General features: G+C 41.8%; 1 protein-coding gene across 4 annotated transcripts in view; it reads right to left on the bottom strand.

Moving 5' to 3' along the window:
• The window catches only part of AOAH (acyloxyacyl hydrolase), a 170600-nt gene that overhangs the window by 95015 nt on the left and 56689 nt on the right, over window positions 1-18896 (bottom strand). For all 4 annotated transcript variants that reach the window (XM_027102178.1, XM_027102177.1, XM_027102176.1 and 1 more), the window contains exons 8-12: window positions 10409-10469; window positions 9238-9308; window positions 8320-8368; window positions 5718-5766; window positions 3768-3862 (exon numbers count right to left, since the gene is read on the bottom strand). In XM_027102178.1, the coding sequence (XP_026957979.1) occupies window positions 3768-3862; window positions 5718-5766; window positions 8320-8368; window positions 9238-9308; window positions 10409-10469 (325 nt within the window). The remainder of the gene's footprint in view (window positions 1-3767; window positions 3863-5717; window positions 5767-8319; window positions 8369-9237; window positions 9309-10408; window positions 10470-18896) is intronic.

Here is an 18896-nt window from a genome sequence, read left to right as displayed (position 1 = left end):
CGGGTCTTGTTTTGTATCCATTCAGCCAGTCTATGTCTTTTGGTTGGAGCATTTAATTCTTTTACATTTAAGGTAATTATCAATATGTATGTTCCTATTACCATTTTCTTAATTGTTTTGGGTTTGTTATTGTAGGTCTTTTCCTTCTCTTGTGTTCCCTGCCTAAAGATGTTCCTTTAGCATTTTGTCGTAAAGCTGGTTTCATGGTACTGAATTCTATTAGCTTTTGCTTGTCTGTAAAGGTTTTAATTTCTCTGCTGAATCTGAATGAGATCCTTGCTGGGTAGAATAATCTTGGCTGTAGGTTTTTCCCTTTCATCACTTTAAATATGTTCTGCCACTCCTTTCTGGCTTGCAGAGTTTCTGCTGAAAAATCAGCTGCTAACTTTATGGGAATTCCCTTATATGTTATTTGTTGCTTTTCCCTCGTTGCTTTTAATATTTTTTCTTTGTATTTAATTTTTGATAGTTTGATTAATATGTGTCTCGGCGTGTTTCTCTGTGGGTTCATCCTGTACGGTACTCTCTGTGCTTCCTGGACTTGATTGACTATTTCCTTTCCCATGTTAGGGGAGTTTTCAACTATAATCTCTTCAAATATTTTCTCAGTCCCTTTCTTTTTGTCTTCTTCTTCTGGGACCCCTATAATTCAAATGTTGGTGCGCTTAATGTTGGACCAGAGGTCTCGAGACTGTCCTCAATTATTTTCATTCTTTTTTCTTTATTTGCCTCCCTGGCAGTTATTTCCACCATTTAACCTTCCAGCTCATTTATCCTTTTTTCTGCCTCAGTTATTCTGTTATTGATTCCTTCTAGAGTATTTTTAATTTCAGTAATTGTGTTGTTCATCATTGTTTGTTTGCTCTTTAGTTCTTCTATATCCTTGTTAAATGTTTCTTGTATCTTCTCCATTATGTTTCTGAGATTTTGGATCATTTTTACTATCATTACTCTGAATTCTTTTTCAGGTAGCTTGCCTATTTCATATTCATTTATTTGGTTTTGTAGGTTTTTACCTTGCTCTTTCATCTGTAACTTTTTTTTCTCGTTTCTTTCTTTCTTTCTTTTTTTTTTTTTTTTGATGGGTGGTGCTGTATTCCTGTCTTACTGGTTGTTTGGCCTGAGACATCCAGCATTGAAGTTTGCAGGCAGTTAGATAGAACAAGGTCTTGGTGCTGAGATGAGGACCTCTGGAAGGCCTCACTCCAATTGATATTTCCTGGGGTCTGAGGTTCTCTGTTAGTCCAGTGGTTTGGACTTGGAGCTCCCAACACGGGAGCTCCGGCCCAGCCTCTGGTCTGGGAACCAAGATCCTGCAAGCTTCGTGGCACGGTAAAAAAAAAAAAAAAAGGAAGAAAGGAACAGTACAATATCAAAGAATAAAAAACAAAATAAAGTTAGAAAGATAAAATATATATTAGGAGGGTTTCCCTGGTGGTGCAGTGGTTGAGAGTCCGCCTGCCAATGCAGGGGACACGGGTTCATGCCCCGGTCCAGGAGGATCCCACATGCCGCGGAGCGGCTGGGCCCGTGAGCCATGGCCACTGAGCCTGTGCGTCCGGAGCCTGTGCTCCGCAGCGGGAGAGGCCATGAGAGTGAGAGGCCTGCGTACCACAAAAAAAAAAAAAAAAAAAAAATTAGGAAAAACAAAACTATAATTGAAACAACTGCAACAAGGTAAAATAAAACCAAAGCAGAAAAAAGAAAAAAAAAGGGGGGCGGGCAACAAGCCAAAAGGAGAGATCACCGGTTGCTGGGGGGGTCCTCCCATCTCCTTAGGTGTCTGTGGTCCCCCACTGGTGCCTGGTAGTTGTGAGGTGCCTAGTTGTGAGGAGACACAAATTCTGCATCCTCCTAGTATATACCATCTTGACTCCACCCCTAATCCCCTATTTTGTTTTTTGAATTTCTTTTTTCATTTTTGCTCTTATAAATAACTCTTTGATGAATACTCATGTACATAGATTCTCGAACAAATGACTGCTTAGTTTTAAAGAGAAATTTTCAGAAGCAGAATTACTTGTTAAAATCACAAACATTATAATGTCACTTTATACGTATTGTCAAGTTGCCTGTCAGCGAAGTTCTAGCAACTTAAACTCTCATTAGTGGTGAAGGAACATGTCCCTTTCACCATATTCTTGCTAAAAGTAGGCCTTTATCACTTTGCTTATTTGACAGATGATAGATGATACCTCATTGTTGTTTTAATTTGTTTTTCTTTGATTACTACTGAAGATGAAACTTTTTATATTTATTGGTCGCGTTCTTGATCATTAAAAAATTAAATTGTTTTTTCTTTATTGATATGCAGGAACACTTTGTTATTAGAGAATTTAAATCTTGTCTTATATGTTATAAATATTGCTCTAGTTTTTCATTTGTCTTTTAATTTTATGAATTTTTGGACTTCGTATACATTTGAAGATTTCATGTAATTAAATCCAGTAATACTTTTTTTTGGCTTTGCTTTTATAATACCATGCTCAGAGAGATTGGAATACTTCTTAAAATAATCTTTTTCAGGAAAGCATAAGTCTGTTATATTTTCTGAATCTTTGAATGACTGAGAATACATTTCTGTGGCCTTTATGTAGGAACCATATCTTGGCAGCTGGAGCAGTTTTGACACACTATCGTCAAAATGTTGTAAAGGCCGTTCCACTATTTTCTGAAATTTATCATTGAAAGATAAGTCTGATGTCAAAAGGATTTTTCCTCCTAGTATGTCCCCTGGTTGTTTGTTGGGCTGAATGATTACAAGATTTTTCTTTATATTTGGAATATAATGGAAAAGAAAGACATGACAAGGAAAGTCTCTTATATTCTCTGGAGTTCAGTGAGGTTTTGGATTAAAGTCAAGGATTTCTTCAACTCAAGAAAATTATCTTTTGTTGTTTATTTGGTCACCACTTCCTCTCTGTCTGACGTGTTCTCCTCCCCTGGGTTTCCTATTCAATCTCCTGAACCTATCCTATATGCCTCTTATGTGAGTTCCAGAATTTGGCTGACTGGTTTTCTCACCCTGTTTTTTACACTGTCCAACTTGCTAGTCAGTATGGCCATCGCATTTTTACATCAGGCCATTATTGTTTCACCTAAAAGTAGTCTTCCCTAACCTCAGATTGTTCCTTTTTCATGAGTATAATCTCCTCACTTTATTGTTGAGAATCTGGATTTAATATCTTACAAAATTCACTTTCCTGTAGCAAGCTTTTTTCAAGAGTTCTTTTCTTTGGAGACCATGAACATTTTTTCTATGTTCAAATGTTTCTCTGCTCATTTTACAAGGGAGGTCTGTGTTTGCCCAGTTTTAGAACTTGGGAGAGGTTCCATCAGAGAGTATTCAGGTTCATGTCTGATTTCTTCAGTGTGAGTAAAGGGATCGAAGAAGAATGTATAATTCTTGTAGTTTAACTTCCCTGGATCAGCGTTTTCATGTTACAGGAGGTTGAAGAGAGAACTACATCCCGAGGTGGCTGTACAACAAGGGCTTCCCTACTATGCCCAGGTTTCCTTTCCACCCGGCAGGGGCACCATCCTCCTTCTCTAATGGACGAGACAGCTCTTGTTATGAGCCTGTTGTTCTTACCACAGTGCTTGAACTGAACTGAACTGAAATGGCTATGCATGCGCCTTTGATGGCAGATTGTGCTGAGAAGGGAAATTTGCACCTGTTTGGATCTGGCATCACATTTATAGAGAGCAAGGGGGAAACAAACACAGAGGCCAGCACATCCCACATGATTACTGCCCAAATTACTTACCAAAGACATCTGTGAAGCTGTGATCCAATCGGGAGGGATGTGAAAATGAGCCCCAGCTGAGTCTCCCAGCAAAATGATTCCCCTGGGCTGTGAACCTAGGTGGCACAATTTATTTGCATTATTTATGCACTCAAGTAGTTTGGAGCCTCCAGCTTGGGTAGTTAGGTGAGCACATACCCTGGTGTGTATTCTGTGCACAGAGCATCGTAACAGTGATGCGTTGCCACTTTTCGAGTGTTGGAGAGTGAGCGGCATAGCATTTAGGAGCTGAATGAGATCTCCAGGCCATCGAAACTTGCCAGCTAAGCTATGCAGATGCAGGTGTGCTTCCTAGCTCAGCATAAAACAAACTCCTGTGCAACATCTTGAGTGAATGATAGATGAATAAAAGCATCAAAACTTTATCTGAACTCAGAAATATGCCCTAAATTTTGGTTCTGAAAATTGCTTCCTTGGAAAACACACTCATTTCTGTTAATATCCACTTTAGGAATTAGTAATCTCATGGAGCAATTTTGATTTTTTTCAAAGATGTTATGGTCTTTTAACGTCCTTAATCTATATATACAAAAGCACTGGATGGACAATTATGGCTGATTAGTGGGGAGACGGAGAGATAAAATCTCTATGCAGCCCTATATGTTTGGAGGTTAAGAATCACTTAATCGGATTCTAAGGCCCATCTACACGAATCATTCATCCACGGGTGATGCATGAACTCTTCCAAATCCCTTAAGATCCTGAAAGAATCAATCAGTGCCTCTCAGAGTCAGAGAGGAGAGCCTACTTCCTCCACCTCCAAAGGCCCCAAATCAAGCTGAGGATGGCCCAGCCTCACTCCAGCGGCTCCCTATCTCGGGACCTTGTGACAGCTAGCACTTGGCCACACACATGGGGACTGAGAAGGCCCAGGACATTGAGGAGGGGTTGGGATTTGGGGAATCCAAGAGGCTTCCCACAGTGAACCCAGAGCCTCACACCAGGATTTCACTTAGATCTGAGTTTACTTATTCATTTGTCTATTTGTTAATGCATTCCTTTATCATCCAACAAGCATTTCTAAACTGCATTACTATGTGTCAGGTCCTTACATTTTCTACCTCCATCCTGTCCTTCTAATAGCTTACAGACAATTAGACTTTAAGTTGATTGAGGGCAAGGACTGTATCGTGTCTGCTCATAAAAACTCAGAGCCAAGTATAGCCCTTGGTGCATAATAGGAATAGGTGTCCAGGAAATATCTGTTGAATGAATGAAATGCTTCTAAATGTTAGGGGAAAGCATTGTCTAAACATAAAACAGTGATGCTACCATAGGGTCTTGTTTGAGACTCTTTGGGCATCACCAGGACCATGTTTTCAGTACTATGTGGGTGGTAATAGGTTTCTCCTAAGAACACTGGTAGCCCAGGTGTATGTGGCATTGGGCATTTAGAATACAGAGCTTTTGCTCAGGTATTTTTGGGACCTCTCAATGGCTATTGCTTGGAGGTCTCCGTCAAGTCACCCAGATATGAGTCTTTAGCCCAGTCGACACAAGGACTCTGTCAGTACAAGTCTAGACGTCTGACCTTGTAGTGTATTGAGGAGGACACAGAGAAGACTGAAAATTATCACCTCCACTTATTTTCTTATTTGGAGAAGTGCTGGATTTCAGTTACCCTGTTATCTATCTTACAGCCTTTTCTAATATTATCATTAAAGTTTCCAATTCCCTAAAAAAGGAATCTATTAAACAAATTCAGTTTTGCTTTGTCTTGATTCTGCCTCATTTGTCTATAATATTTTTCATGTCATTTTCTAATTTGTCACGAAAATAAATGTAAATTGGTCAACATTATGTTGTAGCATCAGGCACTTCCTCACTTGGATGGTCTGTTTGCTTCAATCTGACTCAGACTAGAAAAGAATATTCTATTGGAATAAGTACACTGACGTTTACAATTCATACCTTCACAGAATTTCTTCTCGTATGGAATTCCATCTTTTGGATCAACACCCTTTAAGAGAAATGATGAAATTAGCAGCTTGCTTTTAAATTTATGAGACACAAACACGAAATCCTTCCCAAATGGCTTTAAAGGAACAAAAACAAATCAGTAGATAAAATCCTTTAAAGTCTCTTGAGCCCTTAATCCAACATAACAACATCCTAGGTAAGTGAATTGGGCTTTAAGGAACCGGGGGCAGGAATAAGGAGAGATCCAGAAACTGGACCATCTTGTTCAGAAGGATGCCGGGCAGGGCTCTGGGTGCTGGTAGTATCACCCGGAGGGAGCACTGAGGGTCCATTCAGTGACTGGGACACAGGGGCAGACTGGGTTCAGCAGTCTCTGAGTTGGAGCTCTAAGTGTCCTGACACCTCTGGTGCCTAAGGGTTGATGCTTCTAGAGCAGAGATTCTCAACAGGGCTGCTTTTGAGGCACCCCTCCCCCACCCCTGCCCCACAGCCATCCAAAGGGACATTTGGCAATGCCTGGAGACATCTTTGGTTGTTACAATGGGGGGAGTGGGAGCTACCAGCATTTAGTGGGGAGAGGCAGGGACGCAACTGACCATCATGCAATTTACAAGGCGGCCCAAACCGTAAAGAATGATTCCAAATGTTGATATGATGAGACTGAGAAACCCAGAAGTGAGGTTGAGCCTGTGAGTGGGACAGAGTTACCACAGCTGAGGGCACTTCCTAACACTTAAAGCTAAGTCTGTGCATTAGTGGAGCAGCTGGTCCTTGGAAGGTTTGAGCAGAGTCTGGATAACTTTAAAAAAGTTAAAATATATATATATAATTTTTTTTCTTTTGTTTGCCAAACTCTGGTCTGGAGAGCACTGGCATTCCACTAGATATTAATGGTATTAACAGTATTTTAGGAAGAAAGAAGCTGATGGTCAGAGATGTACTGGAAACAGTGTGTTCACTGTCTTGGTCTTGGGGACTCCCAACATGCATTAAAACATTAAAGGTGCTGAGAAATTCGTAAGTAAAGAAAACTGTTCAGGCTTATTTGACCCAGTACTTTCCAAACTTTGCTATAGCGCCCCTCCTCCCTTACCTCTTAACCTCCCACTCAACACTGGAGTTCTTGGACACAGTTTGGGAAATGTTGGACTTAGTGATTGTAAAGTCCTCTCTGAGTTTATGATTTTGTGATTCTGTGAGTCGTTTTTCCTCCATGGAAAGGGATAGGTATGAAGGTCATGTGTCTTTCTCCTATTACTGATGATAAACGCTGAGTCTTGGCTCCCTGGGCTCCTGGTGGATTTCCACTGGTCTAGCAGTCTCTTATTGGCCTTCCTTATGTAGGTGGGCTCCCATGTCAGAGGCAGAGATGGGGTCATGGAATCAAGACAGCAGCTTCACACACTAATAACCCCCCATGTCCTCCAACATGACAACTAAGCTTGACTTTATCGAACAAGAGCTGCCTTGGGGGTCTTGACACCTTAACACCTTAAGATCTAGGGGACATGTCTTCCCCTCCTCATGAAAAGGCAGTGTGACTGATGATAGGGTGGGTGGGTAGGGCTATACCAGGATACAATCTGTCTTGCTCTCCATATCTCAGAAGAAATGGACTGTCAGTGTCCTGGAGAGAGGAAACTATTTACAGGAACTTTCTCCTCTTCATCCAAGCAGACAAATTAGGCAACCATTCAGAGGCAATTTATCTTGAAGCTGGAGAATCTTAAACTTCAAGGCTCGTTGTTTGTACGATCCCTGACTGTGTGAGTGCTGGGAGCAGCTGGGAGCTATAGAGTGTTTTAGGTGGAGAGGAGCCAGGCTGCACGCAGAACAATATTTCTACATAAGCACTCCTGGTAAATTGGAAAAGAGATCTCAGAAGAAAGGGACCTAAATTTCCAAGACTCCAGGAATTTGTTAAGATTTCTTTTATTGTTCTAATTAATTATACTTTTATTCTTGATTTTGTATTTGGTATTCTTTTTCTTCATGAGGACCCCTCAAATCCTATAAGCTCAAGACCTCACAAAATTGGGTCTGCTGCCATTGCCGTGCTAAGATTAAGTGTTTGGCTTTTCTCTTTCCTTTCCTTTTCTCTGCCTGGAAGCTGCTAATTTATTATTCATAGAGAACTGGGGCACCAGCATTAGGTGCCTCAGGATGTGGGTAGTGGGGTAACTACAGATAACTTCCACTCTGCCTGACTAGCCTTATGAAATAGAAAAAAATAGCTGCAATGAAATGGTGACAGCATGCGGTTTGCTCCAATAGCTCTTTGGGTTGCTGTAAAACTTTGCTAACACCACTCTCCATTTAATTTCACACTGTTCCAAACAGAATAAAGGGATTAGATGTGAGTTACATTAAGCAAGACTTATAGTGGCTGTGACAGAGACAGCCTCAACTCTCATTACATCATGGACACTCTTCACATGTGATTGGATTCTATGCCCCTCTTCCAAACAGCAGAAAAAGAGTTGCTGTAATCTGTCATCTTCTTCCTTAGGTCTGACTGAAGCAAACAGGCAATGGGCTTTTGAGGAGGGCGGAAAACAAGAGAACAGGGTTAAATTTGAATTTAGTCTCTTACCCAAATGCCATTACAGTTTGAATCCTGATGTGTATCCCAGTTGTCTGGCCTACGAAGAAAACATCAACATTGGTCTTTGGCATGTATTTATCACTCTGAATGTCAGCTTCACAAATGAAGGAATGAATGAATGAGCGCTACACCAAGTGTCTTCGATAGACGACAGTTTCTTCAGGGAAAAGTGCCGCACACCATAGTGTGTTGTAGCAACAGAAGCCTCACTTGGCCTCTTTGCCACTCTCTTGGCTTTGGATGTTTGCTGGGAACTGTGGACCAAATGCAGTCTTTTCACAATTGACTATATTCATGGGAGGTATTATTGTGGAATGATATTGATAGGAATAATGAACACATCTGCAGTCCATTTCATTTAGACAGGTGACACCATTAAAGTTATGCCTCTAAAGTCCCAAACATCTGGTTAACGCTTCCACACTGTAGTCACAGCTAAGATGAAGGCTGGCATACCCAGTCTGAAGTCTGAGATGTGATCAGCCTGGGACTAAAATGTGACCTGTGCTCTGCTTTCTGCCCCCGTCGCCCTCCTCCTGGTGGAAGAGGCTACTCTTTCTGGGCCCAGGGCTGCCTGTAGAACTCGTGCAGGAGGCTGGATAAACGTCCACAATAACCTGTCTGCTCACGTGTTTCTCCCACTAGACTGTGAACTCCTCGAGAGGAGGCCTATTTCTATTTGTTTACCACCCAGCATGATGCAGAGTGCTTGGCAACGCTCGATGAGCATTTTTTGGGCAAATGAATGAACAAACACTGTTTTTTCATTGCGCTTTACTTCAATTAGGACATGGAGGTCCCTTCTCTCTGTAAGCACGAATCCCCTAGGCTGAGGGAGATAATTATGCCTTCTGCCTCCTTTTCAGAAGGTAATTTTCAACATCAGTGACCAGCAGAGACCGTTACCTTCTGCCTGGGTATGCCATCTTGTTGCTGTCGTTACAGTCTCTCCCTCGCCAGTGAGAGCCCCGCAGTGTCTGAAATTGAAGAGCACACACAGGAAGGGTCAGTTCTGCTTTGACGTTATCCACAGTGAAGGCCAATCAGAGCTGTCTGAGGGGTGCTGACATCTGCCATTTTAAATCCAAATACAGTCTAGGAACACTAGAGATCACTAAGAAAATTAAGATGATATGCTGAGACCTCCTGTGTGAGGTGAAATGTAATATGGTACCAGGGCCAATCACAGATGAAGTGTGTGTGTAGGTGAGAGTGTGTGTACGCGTGCGTATATGTGTTGTTGTGTGCGTGCTGATATGTGAGTGTATGGGGGTGCATGTGCGTGAATGTGCATGCATGTGGGCACGTGTGCATTCACATGGGTTGTTATGTGAATGCATGTTTTATACACGTGTCTGTGTACATGTGTGTTCATGTGTATGCGTCTATGTGCACTTCCACAAAGAGCAGGACCGTCCAACTCCCTGAACTTTCTCTATCAAAGGCTCCAAAACAATTGGTTTATTTGGTCCAGTGATTAATCATTTTGCTGGATAATTTAAAAGACCTCTAGCCAAACTGGTTAGTTGTGTGGATTTATTATATTTTCGACATGTCTGATTTGAAAGAATCAAGAGTCATGATAATGTCAAACAATGTTTTTATTTCTCACATTCCCAGGTAGAGTATTTGAGATCCCGCCTACTTTGGAGAGTTTGCGACATCTGTTGCTTGCTTGAATTTCTCAGAGAACATTCTGACATCCTAACTGTTCTAAATCTAACATGTGTACACAGACATAAACACACACACACACACACACACACACACACACTTTAAGTTAAAATACGTTTAAGAATTTTGAAAATAATTCCCAACACATTTCAAGATAACTTATCCCCGTGGAGAATTCCAGCTGGGAATGGCTTTAGGAAACGAAAACAGTCTAGGACTAAGATCCACTTTGATGGTCCATGTATTAGTAAGATACCAAAAAGTCTGTAAACATCATAAAATGTGTATTATCACATTAATAATACATTTAAATGGCATTCAATCTTGTCTTATTAAAGGAAAGAAATTTATAGGAAGCGATGCAATATTTAGCAAACATCTGGTTAGTCTTAATGATACTTACTGGGAAAACACTGTATTTGTCTGAATCTGCATCTTTGAATGGTAAAGAATTTTGTATAGCCCTAAAAGAAAAAAAACACCTGGTGAGCTAAGAAAAAACAAATGGTGTTTGTGAAAACAAATAGAGACATTTTTAGATATGGCTGTGTTGAGTTTATATGACAGAACCCCATTCTAAAAATAAAATTAAGGACCTAAATAAAAATTTAAAAAATAAAATAAAAATAAAATGAAGAGTACCAGTCAAACTTTGCTCATCCCTGCTCTCCACTCAACAGAACTATTTTCTCTCTGACTTTTTACTTGACCTATACGGGGAGTTAAAATATAATGAACTCAAGTTTTAGAGGGCACGGGATATGGCTGTTGAGGTCCTCAGGAAAGAACCTACGTTTTTGGTCCAGTCAACGAGCTCAGTACTACACAGTTTACACATTCTGTGATGGAAATCTTTTCTTAAGATTCTCCTCTTTTAAACCACTTATTCTGAGAATCTGAAAATTTAGTTGTCACTCCCATTCAAGAGCCTGGGGAACCAAGGGCTCTGTTGTGACTGATGACCAAGCAATTCATGCCAAAACCATGGACACACCCCCGAGTGAGGATTTCCCCTGAGATCTCACTACCAGACTTTTCCCAGCTTCCAAAGGCAAATGCTGTTTCCCTCTAGGAAAATCACTTACGGAGTAGCAGGGAAGTGCCATCATATGGCAGGGTGAGGTTATTCCTGGAGCCTAGAATATAGACGGAGTCACATGACCCTTTATAGGATTTAGTAAATGGTCTTTTGAATCAAGAGCTTCTCAGCAGTTCTGAGAGTCTCAAGTCAAGTGAATTCAGCCAAAGCCAGCATGGAGCCTAACTGGTGGTATGCAGCCTGTCTTATGAGCTCTGAGATGGTGGACCCACCGCAAGTCCACATTAATAGACCTCTTGAGAGATGACATCTCCTGTAAGACTAGGTAGTTTTCTCCCATGTACATATTTGACCTCTTGGATAGCTATTTTATGTTTCTAGATGAGAAAAGGAGGGAAGACACAGAGGGAGAGGGAGATGGAGAGAGAGAAAGAGAGGACGAACAGACCCAAAGAGCTATATTTTCAGTCTGAGAAAAGGTTCTGGGTGAAAGGTCTCACTGAGGATGACAAAGCTACCCCTTCCCACCTTTGCCATCTCGGGGATGAGAGTTTGTCCTTGAAGGAAGGAACAATGAGTTGTCTCTAGAATTAGAAGTTTAGTTCATTAAATTAACCTTTACCTGCTTATTTTAAAGGCTCAGAGTGACGACATACATTCTAGACACGAGAGGGTAGATTGGTCATCATAAGTCACATAAATTGCAATTTACATAAACTCCACAATCCCTTATTCATAGCCCCCAGATCCAAACAGGTCTGAACACCAAGAGTTGTTTCTTATTTTCAACTTTGCAGCTAACACGTTTGGTGGCGAAACTTGACCCAAACTGGTCTAAGGCAATTCATAAGCTGTACCTTATTTAGTGTGACTATCCATATATTTCATTGCTGATATATAAATTTGTTTGATTAGGAGGTGCTGGGAGTGTTAGGTGAGTTATGGTATATAGTATGTTACTTTCTTAAAATCCGAATTCGAAATCACATCTGGCTCTGTTTTGGATAAAGCATTGTTGACTTTCACTACTATTACTTCTGCAAAATTGGATCTAAACTTGATATCTTGTGTATCCTTACAGGTATCTGGTTGTATGCTGAAATATTCATTCATTCATTCATTCATTCCACAGCCATTTTTGAAGTCCTTGCATGTGCCAGGCATCATATTAGATATTAAGGCTGAATATAAGATGCATTTCCTATGCTAGAAGAGCTTAATGATGGGTGGCAGGAAACAAGGCATCAACAGATAACCACAGTGCTATGGAGAAAATTCTATAAGAGGGTTGTGCACCCGGAGGGAAAACATTCCTAACTCTACACAGGGAAGGAGGTGATCTTAAGGTGGAAGCTAAAGGATGAGAACGCATTTTCAAAGCAAGTAATTGGGTGATGGGTGTGGGTGCTCTAGTAGGAAGGAAAAGTATGGGAAGCCCCCTAACATAGCTCTAGGTTCTGAAATTAGACTCCTTGGATTTGAATCCCAGGTCTGCCGTCTACTTGGTATGTAACTTTGGGCAACTTATTTAATCTGTTTGTACATCTGTTACCTCATTTGTAAACAGGGCCAGTGTCAGTACCTGCTTCCTAGGGCTATTGCAAAGACTAATAGCATTGTTACATGTGAAGCAAGGAAGACCTGTGCCAAGCATGTGATAAGTACTCTCAAAATATTAGCTCTTTTCATTATTATGTGCAATGCTAACAGTTATTCCAAGGATGGTTTCTAGGGTTGGGCAAACAGGAATCAGGTGTCTGCTCTTATGACATTTTAGTTTCTGGAGACATCTCGAATCCAATCCATGGATTCTCTTCAGATTTTCAGGTTCCCAGCCACACAATGTTCCGTCCAGTTATGCGTGTCCACTATTTTTAGGTATTTTTACCGTAAGCACCTTTGCAGCAAGCATTTTTGCTGTAAACATTTTCACTGCATAACTAATTGGTCATAAGACAATTTTGCCATAAAAGGTAAAATGACTGGTTGATAGTTTGTTTTGATATATATCATACAAAAGTCATGACAGATGATGATGATTTGCCCCAGGAGCCGGTTTCTGATTTTGAAGCACACTACAATGGAGGAGAAAGAGGTTGAGGGCCTGAAAGTTGCAGATTTGAACTCGCATTTCCCATAGAACTTTGGAATGTGTATCAACAGACATGTTACAAGATGCCAAGAACACAACAGTGTAGAGGCTTTCACAACACAATACAAAGCTTAGGTATCAACATGCATCCTAGTATCTGGAAACTGATACCTCTCCTAACGAAGGAAGAAATCTTAGCAAAAAAGAAAAAGTGTGATGCCAAATGAGGAGAAGAATCGACAGGAAAAAACAGTGTGTAAAATACTAAGAATGAAAAACCTGGAAGACAAGTGCTTATGTACAAGTCACGAAATAAGATCAGTCATTTGCGCAGTATCGCCATGAAATATACACACACTTTAAATATATTCAGATGTTCTGTATTTAGCAATAAAGTCTCTTTAATTTTGTAATTCATTTTTCATGTTTCATGATGTCCTTCTTAATGTCTCTTTTATTTTTCATTGTTTTATCCTTTACAGCAAAATCATGGCTAATTAGTTACGTGGCAAAAATGTTTTTGGCAGCAAGGCTGTCTAAGGCAGAGAAACTTACAGTGAAAATACCTAGAACCCCAGCTACCACGTTGGCTGGTGCAGCTAATCACCTGCTTGCTGCTCCTGCCCTATGACTATCTGGGGTTGGGCTAGCAGCCTTGACCCAGGGAGCAATTGTGATTGCAGCTGAATGGCATTCGTTACACAATGGTGAGCTATTCAAGTTCAAAGTGCCTAAAATTATGTCATGAAACTGGGGCATTACAACAAAAGAAAACTAGGGAGAATAAAATTTCCATGTGTATCTGCCTCATATTTGAGTCCCAGGCAGTACTCCAGGGCCAGCACGACTCTGTTTCATATGCGTGTGGATGTGTTACGTGCATCCCTGTAAGATAAAATGAGAGCAGAGAAAACCATGGAAGGACACATCCTGACGTATTTACACGGCTCACCTTGTGGTGGGGACAAGGACGATGTGGGAGGAAAGAGCAGGGCAAGGGCAAGAAGGAACAAGTGAAAAAAGGCAAAGAATGACGAATTAAAAGCACGGTTAGGGCTTCCCTGGTGGCGCAGTGGTTGAGAGTCCACCTGCCGATGCAGGGGACACGGGTTCATGCCCCGGTCCGGGAAGATCCCACATGCCGCGGAGCGGCTGGGCCCGTGAGCCATGGCCGCTGAGCCTGCGCGTCTGGAGCCTGTGCTCCGCAACGGGAGAGGCCACAACAGTGAGACGCCCGCGAACCGCAAAAAAAACAAAAACAAACCACAGTTAAGGTAAGAGAAGATAGTCTGTGTGAATTTATGTGAAATAATACATATGTGGGTTCATGCATTTGGAAATTCAATAAAAAGACTAAATTATTAAGAGGGGACTCTCCTGTCCTACCACTGCTACAATAGAAAATAGGCAGTATATAGGCACTGTGAATTCTGATCAGAAGAAAACAACCAAAAACTTGGTTGCCCCATGGTAGCCTGGTATCCTAAACATTTGTTTTTCTAATAAAGTAGTGCTTTTTCTTTATTTATTCCCTTGTTTCTACAGAGTCCCTACTAAAACTAAGCACTGTGGTAGGAACCAGGGATAAAAAGTTTACCAAGAAATGGTATCCCTGCTCTCCAAGAGCTGTCGGTGGGGGTGGGAGACTGATGGGGAAGCAGCCAGAGAAGAACAGGGTGCAGGAGCAGGTACCAGCAAGCATGGAGTATGCAGGAGGCTAGGCAAGCGACCGGAGCTAGGCTGGGAGCTGGAAAGCTGCCCATGGGTGGAGACACCTCCATTGGCTTTTTTTTTTTTGCAATTGACAAGGAAATTTAGTTATTTCTGAGATATATATTTTAAAGTAATAACTAGAATTATAACTTATAACATCATACCAGAACATATAAGACTTTTAGAAATTTCATGTAATGTCTGAAACGTTTATATTAACATATTTCCATACAAATAACCCAAAGAAAGTTTAGTATTAGTTGTCTTTTTGTTTGTTTGTTTGTTTATACTGCAGGTTCTTATTAGTCATCAATTTTATACACATCAGTGTATACATGTCAATCCCAATCGCCCAATTCAGCACACCATCATCCCCACCCCACCGCAGTTTTCCCCCCTTGGAGTCCATATGTTTGTTCTCTACATCTGTGTCTCAACTTCTACCCTGCAAACCAGTTCATCTGTACCATTTTTCTAGGTTCCACACACATGCGTTAATATACGATATTTGTTTTCTCTTTCTGACTTACTTCACTCTGTATTACAGTCTCTAGATCCATCCATGTCTCAACAAATGACCCAATTTCGTTCCTTTTTATGGCTGAGTAATATTCCATTGTGTATATGTACCACATCTTCTTTATCCATTCGTCTGTCGATGGGCATGTAGGTTGCTTCCATGTCCTGGCTAGTGTAAATAGTGCTGCAAGGAACATTGGGGTGCATGTGTCTTTTTGAATTATGGTTTTCTCTGGGTATGTGCCCAGTAGTGGGATTGCTGGGTCATATGGTAGTTCTAATTTTAGTTCTTTAAGGAACCTCCATACTGTTCTCCACAGTGGCTGTATCAATTTACATTCCCACCAACAGTGCAAGAGGGTTCCCTTTTCTCCACACCCTCTCTAGCATTTGTTGTTTGTAGATTTTCTGATGATGCCCATTCTAACTGGTGTGAGGTGATACCTCATTGTAGTTTTGATTTGCATTTCTCTAATGATTGGTGATGTTGAGCATCCTTTCATGTGCTTCTTGGCCATCTGTATGTCTTCTTTGGAGAAATGCCTATTTAGATCTTCTGCCCATTTTTGGATTGGGTTGTTTGTTTCTTTAATATTGAGCTGCATGAGCTATTTATATATTTGGGAGATTAATCCTTTGTCCATTGATTCATTTGCAAATATTTTCTCCCATTCTGAGAGCTGTCTTTTCGTCTTGTTTATGAAGGCATTAGACCAAACAGGATGGGGACAAGAGAGGCACAGAGCCAGAAAGGCATTCTTACTGGAGGGGATTTTAGGGAAGGATTATGTAACAGAAGACACATAGGTCTTTGTCTCTACCTCCTGCTGACTGTGCTAGTGGGTCAAGTATTAAATAAACTAGAACCGACTTGCTCATCTGAAAGTGAGGCTCTGAGTCAAGGGACAGGCAATGTTGTGGCTCTGAGCCTGACCTTTATAACCAGGCTGCTGGGTTCAAACACCATATTTATCCATGACTAGTTCTGTGACCTTGGACAAACGGCTTTACATCTTTAAAAAGGGGACCAAAAAAATGTTGTCTAACAGGGTTGCATTTATAAGAGTTCCTGGTGCAGAGACAGTATCAGATAACTTTTACTTGTCATTATTATTACTGAGCCACAGGTTGTTTTAAAGAATAAACGAGGCTGCATTTAAATGTGCTTTATAACCCATGCAGCACTGAATAATTCATGACCCGGTACGAATTATACTAGAAGCACAATGATTTTTAGAAAGAAGAAAAACATACTGCTTTTGCTTTTTCATGAAAAAATTTCCCTTTGAAACTGGGCCAGGAAAATCCCTGGCCACAGATGCTCTTGAATTCAGGTTTTCAAAGGTGGTTCAATTGAAGAGTTGTCGTTTTAGGTCCTGAGGGCCCACGTTTGGTTTGACACAGAAAATGCAATGAGGCTTTCAGCAAGGAGGGGACAGGGGTCTCGATTCAACAAGAGCTAAGCATGATGAAATGGTCGGGGGCTTGGGACCTGGCTGCATCTTAGCCTCCCTCACTTTCTTTCATGTCCGATATTTCCCCTCTACTCCTCATGTCCTGATGGTCTCTGCCTCCACTTCTATTCATGAAAAGCGAGATTGATAAGTGTTCCAGGATCCAAGTCCGCACTTTGCACAGTTGGCTTGCAGGAGCTTATGTGGGCAGATGAACCAGGAAAAGTTTTTAAACTCTTGGATCCCTAAGAGGCTCTGAATGTGGGTCAGATGCACAGCCGCCTCCTCTCCTGAGATACTTTCAAAGCAGACGGGGGATGTTCAATGAGTTTAGCGTCCATGAAGCTCATGAGATGAAGGATGGAGGAACATAAGAAAAGGGCCTCTATTGTGGGTTGAACTGTGTTCACCAGAAAGAAATGTTGAAGTTCTAACCCCTGCTCCCTGTGAATGTGAACTTACTTGGAAAAAGGGTCTTTGCAGATGTTACTGAATTAAGATGAGGCCATAAGTGTGGACCCTAATCCAATATGACTGGTTGCAAAAGGAAAACCAGACACACAGGGAAGACGGCTATATAACAAGAGGGAAGCAGAGATTGGAATGACACAGCTGCAAGCCCAGGGTTGCCAAGGATGGACGAGCACCACCAGAAGCTAAGAGGCAAGGAAGGATTCGACCCAGAGTCCCTGAGGGAAGCTCAGAGGGAGCAGAGTCTCAGAGGGATCTGGCCAACACCTTGCTTTCAGACTTCCAGCCTCCAGAACAGGGAGAGAATACATTTATGTTGTTTCAAGCCACCTAGCTTGTGGTATTTTATTACAGCAGCCTTCGGAAACCAATACAGCCTCTCAGTCCAGATGTTCAGCCTGACTGTCACCTCTGGGGAGTTCTTCCCTCTAACTCCCCACCATGAGAGCCAGGCTGGACCGGAATGCACTCAAGTGATAGGAACTGCCTATGGGAGAGTGAGAATAAAAGCAGCGGGGCCAGGGCAGACCAAGCGGTCTCTGTGAATGTCTCACAGTGAAGGAACATTATTTTGAGTCATTAAAGCGTCATCTGTACAGGGTGCATCTGCGGTCTGCCTCCTGAAATAGAATGTGAGAGCGCTAGGGAGGACACAGTCAACCAGGAACCTAGGAACATGCCACGCTGCCCCACCAGGTCTCAGGCCAAGGAGTCTGCATTTTTAAAACTTTCCAAATGGGTCTATAGCTTGAGTTTCAACATGGGGAAACTGAAGCTCAGAGACATTAAGTGGCTCAAGTCTTCAAAGTTGGCTCAAGAGGCAGCGTTGCACAAGAGTCAAGAAACTGGATGTTTCCAAAGAACAAGTGGGGTCCAATATTCTTGGGGGTGTATCTTGGGTCCTCATGGCTGGGAGGAGTTACTTCTGTAAGACTCAGTTTCCTTCTCTGCGAAATGGAAATAATGATAATCCCTACTTCATGGAATTGTGAGAACTCAGTGCAGAAGTGCATTGAAAGTTCAGCATCTGGACCCCAGAACAGTGCCATACACTGCCTGGCAGCAGCCTCTGCCACAGTCGCATGGGAAGCAGCCGAGTGGAAGGTGGACCTACGCTATTTTGCCGCTTAGTCCAACATGCCTCGCAGGACTGTTCCACCTTTTAATGTTTTGGATGGTGATTACTATGACACCCAGCATAACCTCAGACTCAGAGTGCAGCTGGAGGGAGCATGGGATTTTAAACGGAGACAGGAGGGCTTGGGAACTTTGGACCGTGTCTCTGTATTAGGAATCCTGTTCATACATAGCAGAGCTAGATTTTCTAGGTAATAGGTTGGGCTCTGTGAAAAAATGGTCCTTTTCCAGCCTTGTGAGTGCCTTGTTCTAAAGATGCTCAAAGAGTCCCTGGCCAACCTTGTCTGTACCTTACACAGCAAGGAGGAGCTGTCCTGTCCCCAGAGGCGGTGCGAGCATGCACTGAGCCACTCACAAGTCTCACCGGCAGGCAGGCTGCATTCCAGTCCGGGGCAGTAAGTCAGGCTGGAGGTTCAAAGATGCTGGTATTCAGTATATTTCCAAAATGATTTGTTCTGAGCTAATT

Source organism: Aethalodelphis obliquidens, unplaced genomic scaffold (assembly GCF_003676395.1).
Source record: "Aethalodelphis obliquidens isolate GAN/ISIS:26980383/991018 unplaced genomic scaffold, ASM367639v1 scaffold5, whole genome shotgun sequence".
Lineage (NCBI taxonomy): Eukaryota > Metazoa > Chordata > Mammalia > Artiodactyla > Delphinidae > Aethalodelphis > Aethalodelphis obliquidens.
This window is presented reverse-complemented; position numbering and strand designations above follow the sequence as displayed.